At 43.1% G+C, this 22980-nt stretch overlaps 1 protein-coding gene across 6 annotated transcripts in view; it reads right to left on the reverse strand.

Moving 5' to 3' along the window:
- Positions 1 to 22980, reverse strand: part of TMTC3 (transmembrane O-mannosyltransferase targeting cadherins 3) — a 210869-nt gene that overhangs the window by 35812 nt on the left and 152077 nt on the right. For all 6 annotated transcript variants that reach the window (XM_029601657.1, XM_029601654.1, XM_029601656.1 and 3 more), the window contains one exon: positions 15101 to 15204. In XM_029601657.1, the coding sequence (XP_029457517.1) occupies positions 15101 to 15204 (104 nt within the window). The remainder of the gene's footprint in view (positions 1 to 15100; positions 15205 to 22980) is intronic.

Genomic DNA, 22980 nt, shown 5'->3' on the forward strand with positions numbered 1-22980 from the left:
ATGGATTCACGAGGGGAGTGTCCTGTCAGACAAATCAGATTCTTTTTTTGTTTTTTTTTTTAGATTGGGTGAGAATTTAGAGACTTATATCAAGGAAGAGCACTCAATGTGATTTACTTGAATTTCAGCAAAGCTTTTGATGTGGCCACACATAGGAGGCATGTGAACAACATGAGAGGCTTGGGAGAGGGCATCCAGGTAGTGGAGTGGATTACAAACTGGTTAACTGGTAGGAGGACAGTGTGTGATAGTAAATGGAACCCCACTCTGAAGAGAACACTGCATTAAGTGGATTGCCACAAGGATTGGTTTTGTACTGACTCTGTTCAATCTTTTTGTGAGCAACACTGCTGAAGGGACAGAAGATAAAGTTTGTGGATGATACTAAGATCTGCAACAGAGTTGACTCGCCTGAAGAAAGTGGTCAAAGATTTGGCAGCTGGGATTCAATGCCAAGAAGTACAGAGTCATGCATCTGGGATGTGGTAATCCAAAAGAGCTGCATATGATGGGGGGTGAAAGACTGATGTGCATGGACCATGAGAAGGATCTTGGGATAATAGTGTCTGGTGATCTGAAGATATGAAGCAATGTGACAAGGTGATTAGCTAAAGTCAGAAAAATCCTGGGATGCATAGAGAGGAATAATCAGTAAGAAAAAGGAGGTAATGTCCTTGCTTGGTGATGCCTCACCTGGAGTACTGTGTTCAGTTCTGGAGCCCATATTTATTTTATTTATTTATTTATTTAGCATTTTTATATACCGACGTTCTCGATACAAATATCAAATCAGGTCGGTTTACATAAAACAAAACAATCGCGGTGAGGCGTTACAACAAACGGAGTTTCAGAACATGAGAATAAATATTAAATAAACAACAGTGACTCATCAAATGACGAGAATCTATATAGTAAATAACATGTAATAAAATAGATAATGGTGTAAATAACTAACTTGAAATAAAATAAATAATAAAATATCTCAAAAAGGATATAGAGATAGGATGGAGGTACTCCAGAGAAGGGTGACAAAAATGGTGTGGGATCAGTATTCGATTTATGAGGAGAGGCTGAAGGATCAAATATGTAAACCCTAGAAGAGAGAAGATGCAGGGGGATTTATGATACAGCCCTTCAGATATGTAAAAGGTTTTAATGATGCATGAAGTTCGAACCTTTTCCATTGGAATCAGTAGAACTAGGGATTACAAAATTAAATTCCAGGGGGATGACTCAGAACCAATGTCAGGAAATGGAGAAATTACTTAACTGATAATTTCGTTTTCCTTTGTGTAGACAGATGGACTCGGGACCAATGGGTATAGTGTACTCCTGATAGCAGTTGGAGACTGATCAGATTTCAATTTACGTCAGCCCTAGTACATATACCCCTGAAGAAGTGCAGCTCTTCAGTATTCTCCTCAAAAAGCAATTGTGGATATATGTATGACTGAATAATTTGATTAACTTTATAACTTGGTTAACTTGATTAATTTGAACTGGTTGAATTGGTTATATTTATTTATTTACATGTTTTTATATACCGACCTTCCTCAGAAAAGACATCAAGTCGGTTAACAAAAACGTCTATACAGATCTATAAGATCATGATAACGTGAAATTTCCATACATAATAACAGTCAAATCACAGTGCTCTAGACCGAGAAACGTCGACACCCGGTAGGATGAGTGTCCTAATTGGAGGAAGCATGGCTTACCCGTGAATCACTCGCTCTCGGGGATGTCACTCGAGAATTCCATGAACAACGGCAGCCGTGGGTGGGATGCTGAGTCCATCTGTCTACACTAAGGAAAACGAAATTATCAGGTAAGTAATTTCTCCATTTCCTAGCATGTAGCAGATGGACTCAGGACCAATGGGATGTATAAAAGCTACTCCTGAACTGGGTGGGAGGCTGCCCGTGGCCCACTTAATACTGCCTTTGCAAATGCTGTGTCCTCTCGAGCCTGAACATCCAGGCGGTAAAACCTGGAGAAGGTGTGGCTGGAGGACCATGTCGCTGCCTGACAGATATTGGCGGGTGACAGCATCTTGGTTTCCGCCCAGGATGCTGCCTGGGCTCTAGTGAAATGACCCTTGACTTGTAAAGGCGGTAGCTTGCCTGCTTCTACATAGGCCGCCTTGATGACTTCTTTGATCCAGCAGACTATGGTTGCTCGTGAGGCCGCTTCCCTTGCTTCTTCCCACTGTGAAGGACGAATAGATGGTCCGTCTTTGTACGGATTCCGACTTTTCCAGGTATCGGACTAGAAGTCTGCAGACGTTGAGGTGGCGTAGACTGCGAGACTCTTCCGAATTTTTATGCTCATCTGGCGATGGTGGTGAGATGGTTTGGTTGAGATGGAACTGAGAAACCTTTTTGGGGAGGAAGGACGGGATCATGCGTAACTGGATGGTTCCCGGGGTGAGTCTGAGGAACGGCTCCCGGCAGGACAGTGCTTGTAGCTTGGAGATACGATGGGCCAAACAGACTGCCACCAGGAAGGCTGTCTTCAGTGTTAATAGTCGGAGAGACAGGCCGCGAAGAGGTCTGAAGGATGTTCCTGCTAGGAAATCTAGGACCAAGTTGAGGTTCCTTTCAGAAAGCGGGAGACATCCGGGTGGGAGGCTAGGCTGCCGTTCTCGCTCTTGGTTCCGCAGCATAACAATGCGGCCACCTGTACCTTGATGGAGTTGAGAGACAATCCCTTCTGTAGTCCAATCTGCAGGAATTCCAAAATCGCAGGAATTTTGACTGAGCGTGGAACGATGTCACGGTCCTCATACCAGGCTTCGAATACTCTCCAAATCCTTATGTATGTTAGGGATGTGGAGAACTTGCGTGCTCGGAGCAGGGTGTCAATTACTGCCCCCGAGTATCCGCTCTTCCTCAGGCAAGTCCTCTCAATGGCCAGGCCGTAAGAGAGAATAGAGCTGGATCCTCACGGAGGATCGGTCCTTGATGGAGTAGGTCCCTGTGTGGAGGTAGCGGGAGGGGGCTCCCTGTCCGCAGCCTTCGCATGTCTGCGTACCACGGTCTTCTTGGCCAGTCCGGGGCCACTAGAAGTACTGATCCCCTGTGGTGTTCTATCTTGTGGATGATTGCGCCCAATAGAGGCCACGGTGGGATATAATAGAGTTTCCTGTGGCCAGGTCTGTACCAGGGCATCGATTCCCTGGGACTGAGGTTCCCGCCTGCAGCTGAAGAAGTTGGGCACTTGGGCATTGGACCAGTTTGCCAGGAGGTCCATAGTTGGAGTTCCCCAACGGTTTACTATCATTTGGAATGCTGTGGTCGACAGCCTCCATTCTCCTGGGTCTAGACTTTTTCTGCTGAGGTAATCCACAGCGACATTGTCTTTCCCCACGATGTGGACGGCCGAGATCTCTTGAAGGTTTGCTTCCGCCCATGACATTAGGGGGTCTATTTCCAGAGACACCTGTTGGCTTCTGGTTCCTCCCCGACGGTTGATGAGGCCACTGTTGTGGCATTGTTAGACATTACTCTGACAGATTTGTCTCGGAGTCTGTGACTGAATCATAGGCAGGCTAGTCTGACTGCCCGGGCTTCTAGGCGATTGATGTTCCATCCCGACTCTTCTTTGTTCCATTGCCCCTGGGCGGTTAGCTCCTGACAGTGTGCTCCCCATCCTTGTAGGCTGGCACCTGTGGTGAGCAGGATCCAGGTTGGTGAGGATAGTCTCACTCCCTGGCTCAGATGGCCTTCTTGTAGCCACCACCATAGTTGGGTCCGAACTTTGTCCGGGAGCTGAAGACATACGTTCCATCGTGATAGCAGGGAGCGCTGTAGGGGTCTCATGTGAGTTCTTGCCCATGGCACTACTTCCAGTGTGGATGCCATGAGGCAGAGGACTTGGAGGTAGTTCCATGCCATGGGGCGAAGCTCACTCAACAGGATTCGCAACTGGGTCATCAGTTTTGATCTCCTTGTCAGTGTCAGAATGACCTTATCTTGTTTGGTGTCGAACCAGACTCCCAAGTATTCTAGAGATCGGGAGGGCTGCAGACAGCTCTTGTTTGTGTTGACCACCCACCCGAGGCTCTCCAGTAGTTTTGACTCTGTTGGTCGCCTGGTGGCTTTCTCTGGGAATTTTTCTCTGATCAGCCAATCGTCTAGATAAGGGTGTATGAGGATTCCTTCCTTCCTCAGTGTTGCTGCCACTACCACCATGATCTTGGTGAACGTCCGGGGTGCTGTGGCTAACCCAAAAATGGTAGTGCCTGGAACTGGTAGTGATGGTCCAGGATCATGAAACGTAGAAAACGCTGATGCTCTTAATGGATCAGGATGTGTAGGTAGGCTTCCAACAGATCCAGGGATGTAAGGAACTCTCCCGGTTGTATTGCCCTTATTACCGAGCGTAGAGTTTCCATGCGGAAGCGAGGAATCTTCAGGTGGTGGTTGACCGACTTGAGGTCCAGGATGGGCCTGAACGTTCCTTCTTTCTTGGGAACGATAAAATAGATGGAATAATGTCCAGTATTTATTTGTTTCTGGGCACCGGTGTTATAGCCTCTAAGGCTAGCAATCTAGTCAGTGTAGCTTCCACTGCCATCCTCTTGGAAGGGTCGTGGCAGGGGGATTCCACAAACTTGTCCAGAGGGAGGTGGTGGAAATCCAGGTAATATCCCTCTCGAATGATAGCTAGGACCCACTTGTCTGAAGTTATCTTGACCCATCTTTGGTAGAATAGGGGAAGTCTGCCCCTTACGGCTTCTTCCTTTGGATGGGTCGGCTGATTTTCATTGTGGGGTGCGGCTGGGGCCTGGGCTCGAGATGGCTCCCCTTTTGTTGTGCTTGTTCCGAAAGGACTGGCTCCTTGCTGCGGGGCGAGCTGCTTGATATGTGCTTCTGTATGGGTTGAAGCGCTGTGATCCTCTGCCCCTGGAAGTTCGGGGGGGAAGGGTCGCTGGTTTCTCTTATTCCTGTCCTCCGGTAGCCGCGGCAGTGGGGATTTACCCCATTTGTTGGCTAGTTTCTCTAGTTCACTTCCGAACAGGAGGGTTCCCTTGAAGGGCATCCTTGTGAGTCTCATTTTGGAAGATGCATCAGCCGACCAGCTTCGGAGCCAGAGTTGTCTTCTGGCTACCACTGCTGATGACACTCCTCTACCTGCAGTGTGCACCAGATCAGAAGCGGCATCCGTGAGGAATGATACTGCTGGTTCTAGGGCCTCCCCAGGAGTGTGTTCCTAGTCTGTGATAAGCAGGCGCGAGTCACCACGGCACAGCAGGCCGCGATCTGTAGAGACATAGCGGAGGCATCAAAAGACTGTTTGAGGATGGATTCCAGACGGCTGTCTTGAGCATCCTTGAGTGCTGCTCTTCCCTCAACTGGGACCGTGCAGAACATGGCATCCACTTTCGGACATGCCAGGAGATCTTTGACAGCTGGGTCCAGGGGGTACATGGCTGCCAGGGCACGCCCCCCTTTGAATGTAGACTCCGGGGCATCCCATTCCAGGTCAATTAGCTGCTGGATGGCTTGCAACAGTGGGAAATGATGGAAGGTCTGATGGAGTTCCTCTAGTAGGGGATTCATCTTAGGTTCCCCCGAAGCACTTGTGCCCGGAATAGCGAGCTCTTTTAAGCTTTGTGTGACAAGGTCTGGAAGCTCGTCCTTGGTGAAGAAGCGCCTCATGGTTCAGTGTGGCTCTGTCCCCAGAGGGAGTTCTCCTTCCTCCAGGGGTTCTGATTCCTCATCTGAGTTGTCAGTGTTCCCGAAGGTGGGGCTTCTGGGCATTGGAATCACTTCCCTGGGCATAGAGGGTCCCGGGATGTTGAGGCTATATTATCGGAGGCCCCGGTTGCATGTGGACGAAGGTATGCAAGCCTTTGAAGAATTCCACCCAGGAGATAGATGCTGGGTCTAAATTAAGAGGCGCTGTGTCCCTGGGGAGCCCTGTTTGAGGGAGTGTCCAGCTGGGAGAAGCTAGATCCGGCATACTGTTCGAGAAGCTGGAACCCGGTAACGGCTGGGGATGGCCCTGGGCTGGATCCCCCAGGGCCTCCTCGCACTGTATACACAGGCCGTGGCCTCCTCATGCTGTGCAGCTCTAATGTGGCATGCTGGGCAAAGGCCCTGAGCCTTGAGCTTCTTTTCCGGTGGTGCCATGGCTTGTGCTCGTAAAATACAGTTATGCGCTCCGGTGCGAAGTTGTGCGCATAGGATTGGTATGCGTTCAGGGGGATGTGCATGCTGTTGTGCGCACAGATCAAAGTTATGAGCCCGGCATGGCTATGCGCGTCGCTTGTGCGCACGACGTTGTGCGCATAAGGTATTTGTGCGCACGGATCGGGGCGGCGAACAGATCAAAATGGTGACAGCGACCACGTGGACAATATGGCAACCACCTCGGAGGGTCTCCACGTGGGAGGACCCTCGGATTTGACTGGGGTCTAGCCCTGCTAGGGCAGATCAACCCGGGGGCATTGGTCCCGTCTGGTGACCTGTGCGACTCCTCAAGCTTTGGAGACCGGAGACTTTTAAATAGATTTCTATCTTACCTTGTCTCGGTGCTTCCCGGTCTCTTTCCGGGCGGTCTCCAGCTGCAGGGGGAGAGGGAAAATACTTTTACCGCCGTGCCTGAAGTTGCATCCGCTGCCTCTCAGCCTCACCCGATGTTGGGGGCTAGGTCCCCGCTGAGGGTTGGCCACCGGACCGAGGGATCGCGGATATCACCTCGGGAATTCTCAACTGGGGGAGGGACCCAATGGGTGTCACCGCAGGGGAGCGGGGCTTGTCTGTAGAGGTAAAATTTGTTCTTGTTTTGGTTTTCTTTGTTAAATTACTCTAACACTGTGCTAGCGTGCATAGAGTCCCGAACTGCTATGGAGACAGAAAATACTGAACAGCTGCACTTCCTGCAGGGTATATTTACTAGGGCCGACGTCAGATTGAAATCTGATCCGTTTCCAACTGCTATCAGGAGTACACTATACTCATTGGTCCTGAGTCCATCTGCTATATGCCAGGAAATATTTCTTCATGAAGAGAGTGGTGGATGCCTGGAATGCCCTTCCGGAGGAACTTGGTGAATACGAAAACAGTCAATGAATTCAAAGAGGTATGGGATAAACACTGTGGATGCCTAAAGGATGGAAATGAAGAAAAAGATGCATGGGGATAACTTATGATGTGGTGGTGGTTACTACCCTTAACCAATAAGCCTTGATGCTTTTGATGCAACTGAAAAACTTTGTTCTCTGCTTCAATGGCAATGGGAAAAGGGGAGCTGGATTTAGACATCAACCAACAAGGACTCCGACTTTTACAGTCTAGGAAACTGATAAGCATGGGGTAAACCTGCACAGAGCAGCCATTACTACCCTTAACAGAAGGCATGGGATTACTATCCTTCACCAATAAGCCTTGATACTTTGATGCAACTGCAACATCACTCTCCACTTTGACGGCGATGGGGTGGGTGGAAGAGGAATAGGATTCAGATGACAACCAACATGAGCCCTGATGTTTACAGTCTGGGGTACTGATATGCAGACAATAAGGGAAAAAGTAGAGGACAGTTTCTAAGGGCAAGTCTATAACCAAAGCACATCAAACAGCACTGACTGAATTTTCAAGAAGTCTCATCACCCAGTACAAATGTTGCTAGCAGTAAATTTTTATGGGTTATCATAAGGCTTGAGGATAACTACACGGAGTGGCAGTTGCTCTCCATAAGAGATACATGGGGGTAAGCCTGCATGGCGCAGCAGATACTACCATAAGAAGCTTTCTGGGCAGACTGCTACTATGCTTCTTGGGTATTACCGACACTTTTGAGGGATCTGAATGTGTCTATCATTTATTTGTCGAGTTTTATATACCATCGTTCGGTTTCGCCATCACAACGGTTTACAAAGTTTCAAAGTTTAACAGAGTTTTTTTTAAAAAGGTTCATTTAAATGGTTAACATAGTATTATAATTTTACAGAGTTATTAAAGTTTTATGAATTTAGTTTGTAGGATAGATTATACATTTCGGTTAATTGTTAGAAAAACCAACATTACATTGGTTCCAATATTTTGCACATTGTCAAATACCCTTGTCTCTCCTCTCTTCTAGGGTATACATATTAGGTCTGTAAGATTCTCTAGCAACAAGCAGAATGAAACTGGCCACGCTAGTGGGTAACATTGTAAAGGTATACCCATAAGAAATCCTTTGCAAGATATATACAAGATATACACAAAATTGTTCAGAGTAGTTAAATCACAAGCAGATTGTGATAAATTGCAGGAAGACCTTATGAGACTGGAAAATTGGGCATCCAAATGGCAGATGAAATTTAATGTGGATAAGTGCAAGGTGATGCATATAGGGAAAAATAACCCATGCTATAGTTACACAATGTTGGGTTCCATATTAGGTGCTACAACCCAAGAAAGAGATCTAGGTGTCATAGTGGATAACACATTGAAATCGTCGGTACAGTGTGCTGCGGCAGTCAAAAAAGCAAACAGAATGTTGGGAATTATTAGAAAGGGAATGGTGAATAAAACGGAAAATGTCATAATGCCTCTGTATCGCTCCATGGTGAGACCACACCTTGAATATTGTGTACAATTCTGGTCGCCACATCTCAAAAAAGATATAATTGCGATGGAGAAGGTACAGAGAAGGGTTACCAAAATGATAAGGGGAATGGAACAACTCCCCTATGAGGAAAGACTAAAGAGGTTAGGACTTTTCAGCTTGGAGAAGAGACGACTGAGGGGGGATATGATAGAGGTGTTTAAAATCATGAGAGGTCTAGAACGGGTAGATGGGAATCGGTTATTTACTCTTTCGGATAGTAGAAAGACTAGGGGGCACTCCATGAAGTTAGCATGGGGCACATTTAAAACTAATCGGAGAAAGTTCTTTTTTACTCAACGCACAATTAAACTCTGGAATTTGTTGCCAGAGGATGTGGTTAGTGCAGTTAGTATAGCTGTGTTTAAAAAAGGATTGGATAGGTTCTTGGAGGAGAAGTCCATTACCTGCTATTAAGTTCACTTAAAGAATAGCCACTGCCATTAGCAATGGTTACATGGAATAGACTTAGTTTTTGGGTACTTGCCAGGTTCTTATGGCCTGGATTGGCCACTGTTGGAAACAGGATGCTGGGCTTGATGGACCCTTGGTCTGACCCAGTATGGCATTTTCTTATGTTCTTATACTTTTTGTTTCTATTATATTTTTGCCTTTCTATGCTTAAAGACTGAATCGATTTCATAGAGACAGGCAATTAATTTCTGTTCTTACAGATGAATCCTGTTAAGATAGGAATATACACAAAGATATTTCCTACCTCAAAAGTTAAGAGCAAAAACAGGAAACTGAAGGAAAGGAGATGAATTGGTCTATAAGATAGATCTGAATTTAACTGCTCCAGATATCATACAAAAATATATTATAGCAGAATGTGACTTGCCATCATGAAGCAAACAAGGATCTGAGACCTGTACCAGATTTCAGTAGCATGAGATGTCCAAATAACTAACTTCAGATATAAAACTGTGAATCTCTCGGGCCATGATTAGAATTAAGGTCCACACATCAAAACAAAAACCAGCACTGGTATATGTTTTTATCAATCAATTCAAAATTGTTAGACCACACGAACATTACTCAGTCAATTATTTTATTTGTAGGACCTCAAAGCTACTTGAGAATGTTCAAAGCATACCCCCTCAAAATGTAGCATACAGGTCCAAATTTGATATTTATTTAATGTGAATAAACTTATTCAAAACATTTTTTTGCTTGTTTTTTAATTTGTTTAAAAACATAGCAAGACCCCTATTATTCCACCTTTATAGATGTATCACCATTATTTGCACACGAAAATTGAATAAAGCTTGCAAAAAAACTTTTTTGTTGATCTCTGAATCATATTTAGCAAGTTTATTATAATGAAAAAGTCTCGAAAGTATACTCATCTTCCCAGCATCCTACATATCCCGACACGGCCGTGTTTCGGACCGTCCTGGTCCTGCTTCAGGGGCAATAACATTTTTTCAGGGTCTCCAAAGAATTCAGTAGGTTCAATTCAATTTTTTCAAATTTTTGTTTCGCGGTCGGCATCTCCGACCGCCAATTACAAAAACATGGCCGCTCTTCCGGGGTTATATACGCATATCCGGCATCCAACAATCGAAATTACAAGTTCTCTATCAGGTCGCATTACGTCCGCCGTAGTCTTCTATCAGGACGTATTTAAAATTTAAAGGAACATCATCAAACCACTGCAGGTATCTATATTATGTTTTCAAAACGACCTTACCATCCCAAATCCAAGCGCCGGAGCAAAAGCAAAAGATTTTTATGGTTTCATTAGTGAACAATTAATACTTAGCAGCAGGTAATTCTAAACCACTTATGTATAAGGATTGTGTATGATACAAACTTCCAAGGAGAGTGATATTTCTCCCCACAACACTACTACTGTAGACTGACTGCATTCAAACCGGGTAGAACAAGATCCCAGCCACTTCAAAAAGAGATACCGTATTTTTCGCTCCATAAGACGCACCTGACCATAAGACGCACCTAGGATTCAGAGGGGTAAAATTAAAAAAAAAAAAAATTGTGCTAAACCGGCTCTGCGTCTGGGCGTCTTAAGGGAGTGCATAGCTTTTTTTTTCCTCCCCATTTTGTTTTCGGGTCTGGGGAGGGCCATTTCGGTCCACTCCCCAGATCAGAAAACGTTTCTTTCTTTGGGAACCCCTTCCCCCCCAAAAAAAAAAACCCCATCCCAACCCTTTAAATTAACAACCCCCACCCTCCTGACTCCCCCAAGACCTGCCGACTTAATTTACCGCAACCCCCCACCCTCCTGACCCCCCCAAAACCTGCCAAACGTCCCTGGTGGTCCAGCGGGGGTCCAGGAGCGGTCCGGGAACGATCTCCAGGGCGTGGGCCGTCGGCTGCCAGTAATCAAAATGGCGCCGACGGCCCTTTGCCCTCACTATGTCACTGGGACCGACCAATAGCAGCGGTTGGTCCCAGTGACATAGTGAGGGCAAAGGGCCGTCGGCACCATTTTGATTACTGGCAGCCGACGGCCCACGCCCTGGAGATCGTTCCCGGACCGCTCCTGGACCCCCGCTGGACCACCAGGGACGTTTGGCAGGTCTTGGGGGGGTCAGGAGGGTGGGGGGTTGCGGTAAACTAAGTCGGCAGGTCTTGGGGGAGTCGGGGGGGGGGGGGTTGTTAGATTTTTGTTTGTTTTTTTTTTATATTCGCTCCATAAGACGCACATACATTTTCCCCCCACTTTTGGGGGGAAAAAAGTGCGTCTTATGGAGCGAAAAATACGGTAGTTCTTTAATCACACCTAATGAGAAAAACTCAAATTAAAGAGTACCAATTGATCTTGTCGTTAAGTCCCCAAGGTTCCACTGTATTCAAACGATGTATCCAATAGTGTTCACGACGATTGAGAAAAATTTGAATGTTCCCCCCACGGGAATTGTTTGTAGAATGTTCTAAAATTGACCATCTCAAATCTAAAAATTGGTGGTTAAATTGGGAGCAATGTTGTACCAAGGGTGCCGTAAGTTTACCAGTTTTGATGCAGCTCCTGTGCTCAATGAGCCTGGTTCTAATTTTTCTCTTAGTATGTCCAATGTACACCTTGTCACAAGGACACTGTATAACGTAAATAACACATTCGGAATCGCAACTGGTCAAGACAGATGGTTGTACCACTATCGTGGAATTAGGAGATTTCCATTGTGTGCCTGTAATCCACTCCCTTGAATGGCCCTAGTCAGTAAAAGATTGTGGGGTTCCTTACCATGACACCAGCAATAATTCTGGGCCTATCCTTGGTGGTAGAAGCTGAGAAACAAGCAACTCACTGCTGAACCATGAGACTAAACTGAGTCCCAGAGCACACCAGACATATTTACCTCTGCAGTTCGACATCACAATATAGAACTCACTGCTGCTGAGTGTTCCAGATTTGGGGTGTCATGTCAGCAGCTGTGGCTGGAGTGGTTCTTCCCTCTGAAGTTGCGGGATTGAATCACGAAGCACAGTGGATGTTACACTACTGAAAGAACAATGGACTTTGTTGGTGAGTGGGAAAGATGCCTTCTACTTCTTGCACTGGTGGGGATCACACTGAGACCAGCATTCTGCTGGGGAATGTCAGCGGTGAAGAGTCAATAATAATGGGTCACCAGAATGCTTTGCAGAAACTGGATATTATAACTTTGGACTCAGTCTGGGTGGAATTGGTTTCACTAAAAGAAATCCATGTCATCTCTAACATTGCTCACTATGAATATATATCGATGGATACAAGCTTTAGAGTTGGTAGCCTCCACTCAAAGTAAAAAAATATAAGACCTGGAGAAAAAGGTCACAGAAGGTCAGAATGTTCAATCAAATCTGGTATAAGGAGGTTTAATTCAAGCAAAGAAGATAGAAAACCTGGAGAATTCCATCAGTGTTTAAATCTCAGAGAACTTAACATTCCATCTATGGATTATATTTCTCCTTTGGAGCAGATTAATAAAAATATGCTAGAGATTCTGAAAATTCCATCAGTAGAAATTCCACCTATTGCTAAAGCATATTGTTTTTATCTATGGGTAAATAAAGAGGTTCCACTCAATAGGGCCCCTGGGAATAATAAATCTCATGGGCGAACTGGCCCAAATTTGACTGGATTTCTTGGAAAGCGCTGAACCTCTGGAAATAGTTAAAGGTACTCTTTTGGTTACATTTATTTTTCCTCAGGACAGAGATATGGTTATAAGATTGTTTTTCTGTAATAGATCTTTAATTGTTCCACGGTAAAAAAATGTGGATTTATCCAGATGTTTCAAGATCAATGCAAAATCGATCGACATTCTTGTCTAGGCTCCAAGATGCCTTGGCCCTGGGTGCACAATTTGTGGTTAGATATCCATGTAAATGTATTCTGAGAATGAATGATGCTAGATATGTATACTTTGAGCCATCTCAATTGAGATTTATTTCTAGATTCCTACAAAGCTGCAGTACCCACCTACAATTAAGAGGGCTGTTTCATTAAATAGCCGATGTCTTGTCTTCATATTTCCTTTTTCTTTGTCTCACTTGCTCTTTTCATTTTGTCCCTCCTCTTTTTACCTTGCATAATGAGTCTTAAAAGAAATGCTCTTATGATATTGTTTCAAACTCATTTTATGCCCATAATTTAACAAGTTTATCTTGTTATATTATAAATTCCAATAAATAATAAAAAAAAAAAGAAGATCCTTCCAATGGTCTCTGTCTCTTCAAAACAAAATAAAACAAAAACTGCTTCCAGTCATCGAGTTTAACTTATCCGATGCCATCCTCAATATAAGCAGGTTTAAGGCCTGCATCTATTGCTGGAAAATGTCCATCACAGAGTCACAAAGTGTTTTTTTTAATCAGTGCCTTAGACCCGACCACAACATCCAACTATAGGCACTGCAGAAGGAGGTCACCCAGAGCATGCTGTTTCTGTGCCTACAAGATGGAGGCGTTTTGGTCAGTGTCGGTGGCATGAGAATAGCGCTGTAGGGAAGAAAGGCATTGAGCAGAGGGGAATGATTCTTATCCTCTGTCCATTTTCAGAAGAGGCCTCAGGTAAAGAGGCTTGGCACAAGAAGCAACTCTCCAAGGAAGAGCACACAAATTGGAGAAAGGTAGCGTTCACCATTAGAGTCTCCTCCAAGTAGCTAGACTGCTTTAATCTGTCAAAAGCTGCCAAGAGCCTGTTAACACCATGCCATTCCTGCATGAAGTTCATGAAGGCAGCATAGGAAGTTCTAATCACTTTAACTCGAAGCCAAGCATTTCAGTGGGGAAATCCTTGGAGCCCCTGGCACCTAAAACTTCTTCGTTCAAGGTGCACCATGTGGTGCTGACTCCCAACATGAGAACAGATACCCATTCTAGTCCCAGAAGAAGTCAACTCTTCCCTTGGACAATCATCAATGGCATCACGATGAAAGACTGAGATGGTTCGTGAAATAGCAAATATATGGAAATTCCTGCACATTTAGAAAAATTAATTTAAGTCCCCAATAGACACACCCAAAGGCATTGAAGAGTTTAATAGAATGTGACTAGAATTTTATTATATTCATCAGAGTCTTTATAATATAAGCTATTTAAATTATATTGCCTTAAACAAGATATTCTGAGGATATCCCAGAGATCCTTACCCTTTTCTATACAAATATTAAGAAGAATAATCTGGTCACATTCTTGACATACAGAGTTTCAAACACCCTTCACAGTAACAATATGCCCAGTACATATTCCCCATTTGACAGTTATTGCTCTAAAACAATTAGCTCTGCTCCCACTAAATGAAAAAGAAGTGACACCTTTAAAATTATATTTACATTGGTTTGCTATTTTAAGTACCAGATAATCAGGGATCAATCACAACAAAACAATGTGAACATCAGAAACACACAGAACTTCATCTAGAAACTAAAAAAAATGGCAAATGATGTCTAAAGCCTACCAAAACAGTGTCTAACTTAAAGTTGATTTCCTTCTGGTAACTATGCTACAGGCCTTCTTGTTGAGTTTGCCACAAATGCAAAATAATAAAATGTTAAATTTAAAAATAATTCTGAAAAGAATAGTTTGCAGTAGATTCATAGTAATCTTAGCAGATGGTGATACACTTTATCAAAACATTGCTACCAACATTGGACCAACATTGTTACTTTAATTCTGCACTAGTAGATTTATAAGCACATTTAGTAGCATTTTTCTTTCAATACACTGGTTACATTTCTGCTCAGATGCGATTTGTTTTGTAGTCAATTTGTACAAGAATCTTTCCTAAGAAATCATAAAAAGAACTGGAAATATGGATACCTGGCATCTGTGCTCTAGCTCTAGGAGAGTTGGTCCTCAGCAAGCAAATAAAACAGAAAGTTTCCATAATATCTGCTCTAAAATGGGACTGTACTAACAAAAATAATTTAATAAAAAGGCTGAATGGTGGATGTTAAGTCTTTTTGATAGTATTTGATGACTGAAAATTAAACTAAGACTGAATCTAAGTAAACCTATTAAAAACAAAACATAAAAACAAAGTTCTTACCTGTGGCATTAATGATTTAGCTATCATGTATGAATCTTCAGCTTCCTTGGCTCGATCTAAATTTTTATAGGTTCTTCCAACATTCATGTGGGCACCAATATCATCTTCAGTGAAGAGAAAAATAGCCAAGTTTACTATATGTCAACAAAAATGATTTTAAATCAATAGAACTAGAAATTTTCTGGCTAGATGAAGTCTTAAACAAGTGTGCATTATGGTACTAAGGGCCTGATTCATTGAGACTTTTCTCCCATTTTATGGGAAAAAGATTTTGATGAATCAGCCCTTTGTAGAATGTAACACTAGTTACCCTACAACAGTAAAAAGAAACTGGAAAATATTAGCACTCCCAGAGCTCACTGCCTGGGGCTAGCAGAAAGGCAACACATGTTTACTAACAGGCCCTGTGTGTCAGAACCTGAGATGGGGGAAGGAGAGACACTGGGAACAAAGAAATAAGTGCTGAAGCTGCCGCAGGTTTGTCCCCTATAAGGGGATATAAGAGTTTTGTGCGCATGAAGAAAAGCATGTACAAATGCACTTAATGACCCCTGTTTTTTTCTGCGCGAGTGCATGTTAACGGCGATTAATCATGGGCAATGCAGGGAGCCGGGCTAATGCTAGTGTGGGTTTTTTAATGCAGGTTTTTTGCCACCATAGTCAGGGCATGAGGTAACTGACGGCACCATTTTGGGGGGTTATTTTATTCTATTTCTTGCATTGGTGTGGTGTGGTTGGGTGTCCTTGCAGCTTTGGTGTGATTTCAATGATGGAGATTTCAGACCCCTAATGGCAAAGAAGTGAGGGGAAAGCCAGAAATCAACTGGGGTCTATAGCAAAGCACAAAAATGATATTGAGCAGACTAGATGAGCCTTAAATTCTTATCTGTGGTTTTGTACTACTGTTCTGTATCACTTTTAGCATGCTCTGCAACAAAGTTAACCATAGAAAACAAAAACTATTTTAACTTTGAGAAACTTAGAAATCCACACAATGTACATGAAAAACATTACTATGTAACAGTGCCCATTCTGCATTTAATAAGGCAGTCAAAATCTTTTGCATCTAGAAAATCAACAGTTTTACCAGAAAAGGCATTTGGCTTTCTATGACAACTTTAATATAAACTATCAGAAAGCACTTATGAGTCTTATGGAGCTTTAGAAACCATTAAGAATAGGGAAAGAAAAATTAAGGAAAGTGGAGAGAGGTTATGAAATTTGTTCAGCATTAAATAAAATGTGGGGGAATTCAAACTGGGGACAAGTATTCTGTGTTCTTTAGGTTATGCAGTAATTTTAGGTTTAATTTGGGTCCTAGTTCACTGAGAATTTCTACTGAAATTTGAAATCTCTCATTATGCTCTGTTTGTTCCATTTGGAGAGCTGTTACTGTTACGTATGCTTTGGAAGAAAGCATGTAATCTGATTAGATACCAATGTTTGAAATAAATCATCCATTGCATTTTGATTACATGTACGAATGTTACATGTACGAATGTTACTGAACTGCATGCTGCACCTTTCAATATCCCTTCACATCCGATAACTATCAAAACATCCAGGTACCCAAATAATTCAAATTCGGTTAAACTGGCCTAACTGAAAACTGCTTTCCTCAAAACGGGGAAACAAGCATACGTAATTTCTATAGCATTTGTACATTTAGCCGACTAAAAAGGCATTACTGTTGGTGTTTAGGTCAGGTGAGTAAAATAGCGCATGTACTCCAGATTTCGAAAAGTACACACACTATATTGTTCCCACTCAGTGCAAAATATGGTGATGTCTTTAACATTATGCAATTTGCATCTGCTCTGTTTCAAAAGGGAAACATGGATTATTTCCCTTGGATGATTGGCAAAATATCCTGTAGAGAATCTATGGGGATTTGCACTAGAGATCTGATCTAGTGTTAGGATCAAGCCATGTAAGTTAGAGAAATGAACCATTTTGCCACAGTACCCCCACTGAAGGTTGCTGCAATGTTAGTTTCTTGCCTGCATTGAAGCAGGTGACCCCAGGTTCAGTGTGGCAATTTTGGTTTGGAGTGGTGTGAGGCAGTCTGATATTTTTTGTAGTTTCTCTGTTCTCACTTGGTATTAGCTCAAAACATTTGCTGAGTAACAGGCCAAAACAGTAAGAATCACGGGAAAGCGGGCGCTCCGTGTTGAGCGCCCGCTCTCCCAACATGCACCCAGCCACCTCTCCTGGGCGCGCAATTCTTTATTTAAATGAGGGAGCACACTAATAAGGAGGTGCTAGGGACAATAGCGCCATCTCTATCACCTACTTATTAGCACAGAGGTGGCTGTCAGCGGATTCCGACAACCGATGCTCAACTTTACTAGCGTCTGTTTCTGAACCTGCTGACAGCCACAGGCTAGGAAAACGGACGCCAGTAAAATTGAGCGTTGGTTTTTATAACCAGCTGACTGGCAGGCAGATTTAAAAAATTTTTTTTTTTTTTTTAATTTTTGGTTCCTCCCACTTAATATCGCTAGGATATTAAGTTGGAGGGTGTACAGAAAAGCAGTATTTTCTGCTTTTCTGTACCCTTTTCCAGGTTGCTCAGAAATTGTGTGGCATATCCTAGGAATCTAATAGCCTCATCAACATGCATTTGCATGTGATGAGTGCAATTAGTTTTCGGGGGGGGAGTCGCTGCGGTTTTTGACACACTAAACCCCTTTCAGTATAAGGGGTAATAGATGCACGCATTGAAAACGCACAGCCAATCGCTTGCTAATCAGTGCACTCTGCCGAGCGCACCATACGGTATTGGCCTGCAAGTTAGGAAATAAGAAATCCATATTCCAACTCACACTGGTTAGATAGTGGATCTCAATGTTTTGAATGTTTCAGTATTGGTGATTGCATTTGGGAGAAAGATTTTTGTCCACCTTTCCTATTCATGAGAGATTTGAGGAAGAAGGAGTTCTCTCTCTCTCTCTTTTTTTTTCTTTTTAAGTCAGATTTGGATCTTTTCAGTCTGAAGGATCGTAGCGACTTTTAAGAGGATGGGAAAGTGAAAGAATACCATCTGGCGGAGAAAGAAGAAACTGGAGGCTTCCCACTGGAGTTTCTGTCAAGGAGATACAGGAAAGGAGAGTTTGGAACATTTTAGAGAAAATATGTGGACCACAGATATTTGGAAGGTGAGATCCATGAGCGATAAGAGACCCATTTCTATTTCCCTCTGATATGCCATATATTCTACTCATGGAAGAAAGGAGATCCCATGGAAGAGATTAAGGGACCACAGACAGATCAATTTGGATTTTACTTTTTGAAGTAATTGTGGATGTCCAAAACAATTATGCATTCAGAAAACCTTTAATGAAGAAATCAAAGAAGTCATAAGTATTATTAATAGTCAGTCTCCCAACACAGTCTGTGTTTTACATGAGGCTGCATCAGGAGGGACAACACAACCAACAAAGTTCTCTTCTTATAATTCTATAAAACAAACATATTAGAAATCATTTAGGCAATCAACCATCCCAAAACAGCTACCAACAGCAAATAGTGATCCAAGACATATCAAATAATTCAAAAAGTTAAAAAATATAGCATTCAAATACATGAGCATATTAAATAGTGTGACTTCAACAAGAGGAACACCAGAATGTGAACATTTTTAAAGTCAAGACAGAGAAAAAAAAAAGGTGTCCGTTTTTATTACTGGCAGACAGGCAGGTTATGAAAACAGAGGCAGAGTTTACCGGTGTCGGTCTTCATAAATGGGAACTGCAGCGGGTTGCGTTAGGAAGGAGGTGCTAAGGTCATGCAAGCAACCCTAGCGCCTCCTTCCTAGCGCGACCCCCTAATTTCCATATTGCATGGCGCCCCCCCTTGCGGGCGCCATGCGTGCATTAAAAAAGTGGGCGCTGAAAAGTCAGCGCACATAATTGCATTGGCCCCTATGTGAGTTATTTGACTCACATACAAAGGTGACAAAGACAAAGTATCACATATACAACCCCAGCAGAGACACTATCTGATCTCCTTCTTAGTGTGTAAAGTTTCCCATTTCCTAGGTGTGTGAAAACTGATAGCAAATGGGAAAGGAGACAAGCACTACATTGGCCACAGGGAAATGTTCTGGGGCAACCAGTTCAACAGTCGGCAACATACGAAATTCAGATAGGAATCTCAGATTTATTGGTACTTTCACGATGAAAGGCAAAATGAAGAAGGTCTGAGAAGATTGAATGTGAAGCTAGGGTAGTCACAAGACATCTGATCATAGTACAAACCTCACCTACCCTACTAGAGAATGGTATTATATAAGTGATTCTATAAGAGGACACAGGGGGTTGAAGGATGAAAAGTAGATTTAGACCCTTCTTGTGAATCAAACAATACTATAGAAGGTTCCTGTGATGATGTTCTCTCCCTAGAGGGTGAGTTATGGGACTTAGCCTGTGCTATGTCTTCTTTAAACTGACAGGGAGGAATAGTAGAGAAACTTCACTTTAGGAATCACCGAATCCAAAATGGGAGACATCTGTTCTAGTGATAGAGGTGACGACATATCAGTACATTTTATTTTATTTATTTTTTTTACAAATTCAATCCACATCTTTCTCAAAATGGAATGGCTGTCAGCTGCAGAAGCCCACTGCAAGAAATGTCTGATTTTAAAACCAATTTTGGTGAGATTTGGCCCTGTTTAGATTTTTTTCATGTCAAGAATGGAGTCTCCGTATCAAAAGGGTGCTTATTTCAAACTGGATGCCCACAATTTATCTGTACAAAAGAGAGATTCCACAGAAGAGGACCCTCTCTGTGCTGATGTAATGCTTGATGCAGAGCATACCTGTTTCAGCGCCAAGGTGCTTAACTTACTTACATTCTTGGCACCTGTGCTGAGACTGATTATGAGAGAACTGAGCTTTGTTTGGTTCAAGTAACAGCCTTTGCACTGAACAGTGCTTCACCTGAACTGCTGAAGTGGAAGCTGGAGACTCTAGAAAGTCTCAATATATAGTTTCTCCATTTTCTGATCCCTAGAGACATGAGAGCACAAGCCACACAATTAGGAAAATATCATGGGATGGTCCCACATATGCATCAGTCATGCTGGTCTAACCATCATTTTAAAAGAGCAATGAGGACACCTCTTGAACACCAACTTGTTGTCTACCATTTTGAAGAGGTCACAACTAAATAGAACTCAATTTTGAAGCATAAGGACAAAAAAATGAAACATTTATTTTTAGGAGATTTGCAAAAATTGAGAAAGAGAAACTCTTCTGGGAAAAACCCTTGAAGTTTTTAAAAGTAAAAACAAACAAAAAAAACAACATACAGAGACAAAAAAAATCTACACCCCTTTTCTGCTAGCTAAAGAAAGAATAATTGGGTACGACTATGCAGGATGGTCTGCATATGCTCAGAATGAGCTCAGAAAGCCCAAGAGTCTTTCTGAGCATATGCAGACCATCCTTATGGTTCCATAAGATGACATCATCCTATTTGTGTGGCTGATCCTTGTCCCACTAATTTACGGAGAAATTCTTACTTTAAACTAAAATTAGCGTGGTAGTCATGTTTGTCCACTTGAATGTATAGAAATAAAAGTCTAGCATAAGTACAGGCAACAACATCTTTTGTTTTGATCTGCTCATGATGTTTTGGCTTGACGAAAGTAGTATATTTCCCTGAAGCTTGCCAATAAATTATTAAATTAGTCCAATATAAAAAGGTATCATACTCTTTTTTTTTTTTCTTTTTTACTGATGTTTATTCCACACTTAAGAGGTATTTTTCATTCATTAGGTCAATACAACGTGAACTAAGGATGATGCCTGAATACACAAATTAACTGTGTGTGGGATTACAACATCAATGTTTGCTTTCAAAGCTGTAATGAGTTGCAAAGTAAAAGGAATAGGGCAGTGATGTTAGAGAAAAGTGAGCTAGATGAGGGAGATAAACAGCAAATATGGGGCAAAGGAGAGACTTGATTCACCAGATACCATTTTGGAAAATAAAGTGAGTGGGGATCACTCCTGTAGAGAAGAAAGCCTTTGGATAGGACAGGCATGGGTGGTGAGTCATCCTAATAATCTCTTGGAGGGTAGCATTTGCTGGTGTATGTATGTGTGTGTTTCGGGGGGGGGGGGGGGGGGGGAATCCTAGGTTGTAATTGGGAAGGGTATCCTTCCATGGGAAAGAGGCCTCTGGGCCAAGATAGCATTAACTGCATTATCCTGTCAGGTTTTCAGACAAACTCATCAACATATCATCTTGGACTTATTAAATATATGTTGCTTTTTTGGTTACATGGAATTTTAGAGAAGTTGGGACTCCTATTTCAGAGGGATGAAGTGGACAGGCTTTACAATAGTATGAATCACTAAGAGACAGCTCCTGTTTACTAAAGGAAAAAAGCCATCAGATGTTGGTGGGCCTTCATTCTCTCTTCCTCCTCTTTCACTGTTTAACCTATCTACCCCTCTATCAACAGACAACATAAATCCATTTATCCTTCCCAATACAATCTAAAGAAAATCTCCAGTTGCAGTGGGTCAAAAATGCATATTTATTTCTCTTATATTTTATCAAACATTTACATGGGAGTTTTAGGAAAAATTAAGCACCAATGTCTAAGATTTGTTTCATCTGAGGAAAAGCTCTCCTTTCGATCTCAGGAAGTTAAGAAATTCTGATTTTCTGGTTTAAAGGTGGTGATTTATGCTTTTTAAGAAAGCACAGTTGCTAACCTGTAACGGGTGTTCTCCTAGGATAGCAGATGTTAGTCCTCACAGACGGGTGACATCAGCACGGAAAACTTTTGACAAAAATTCTAGAAGCTTTGACTAGCACACTGAGCATGACCAGCATGCCAGTATCCACGCGAGGTCCCCCCTTCAGTCTCGTAATATAGTAAAAATACGAGCAAAAAATAAAACAAAATGCAGGATGACCCAACTCTGTGGGGTGGTGGGAGGGTTTCCTTGAGGACTAACATTCTGCTGTCCTAGGAGAACACCTGTTACAGGTAAGCAACTGCACTTTCTCCTAGGACAAGCAGGATGGTAGACCTCACAGATGGGTGAAATGCAAGCTCCAGACTGCTCCCAGCAACAACTAAAACCAACAGTTACCGAACAAGGTGCAACGGGCACAACAACTGCGGTGCTGTTGGTCAGCAGGGAGACAACCTGGTTCCAATCAGGGGTCTTAGGTAGGAAGAGTTGGGTTTAAACCTGGAAGAGATTGCGGAGGACAGACTGGCAGAAGGCACTGTCTTGTCGACCATTCTTGTCCAAACAGTAGTGGGCAGGAAACGTGTGCAGGGAACTCCACGTCACTGCCTGGCAAATGTTGGCAATGGGGACCGCCCGCAGGTGGGCTACCGATGCCACCATGGCCCTCACAGAGTGAGCTTTGATTCGGCCTCCAAGCTGAAGGACCGCTTGTGTATAACAGAATGCAATACAGTCCGCCAGCCAATTAGAGTCTGTTTATCCATCACAACTCCCAGTCTGTTGTTATCGAAAGACACAAAGAGCTGAGTGGATGGCCTGTAAACTGCTGTGCGTTCTAAACAGAAGGCCAGAGCCCTCTTGCAATCCAAAGTATGAAGAGCTCATTCCCCTGGATGGGAATGAGGCCTCGGAAAGAAGGTGGACAAGAATGGACTGAATGATGTGAAAAAGTCAGTCACAACCTTAGGCAGGAACTTGGGGTGTGTACGCAGGACTACACGATCATGAAAAAAAAAGAAAACTTTGTGTATGGCAGGTATGTAACCAAGGCCTGAATCTCACTAACTCTACGAGCTGAAGTGATCGCCACTAGGAATATAATCTTCCAGGTGAGGAACTTCGGGTCGCAGGAGCGCAAGAGCTCAAAGGGAGGATGCATGA

The sequence above is a fragment of the Rhinatrema bivittatum genome, chromosome 4 (genome assembly GCF_901001135.1).
Source record: "Rhinatrema bivittatum chromosome 4, aRhiBiv1.1, whole genome shotgun sequence".
Classification (NCBI taxonomy): domain Eukaryota; kingdom Metazoa; phylum Chordata; class Amphibia; order Gymnophiona; family Rhinatrematidae; genus Rhinatrema; species Rhinatrema bivittatum.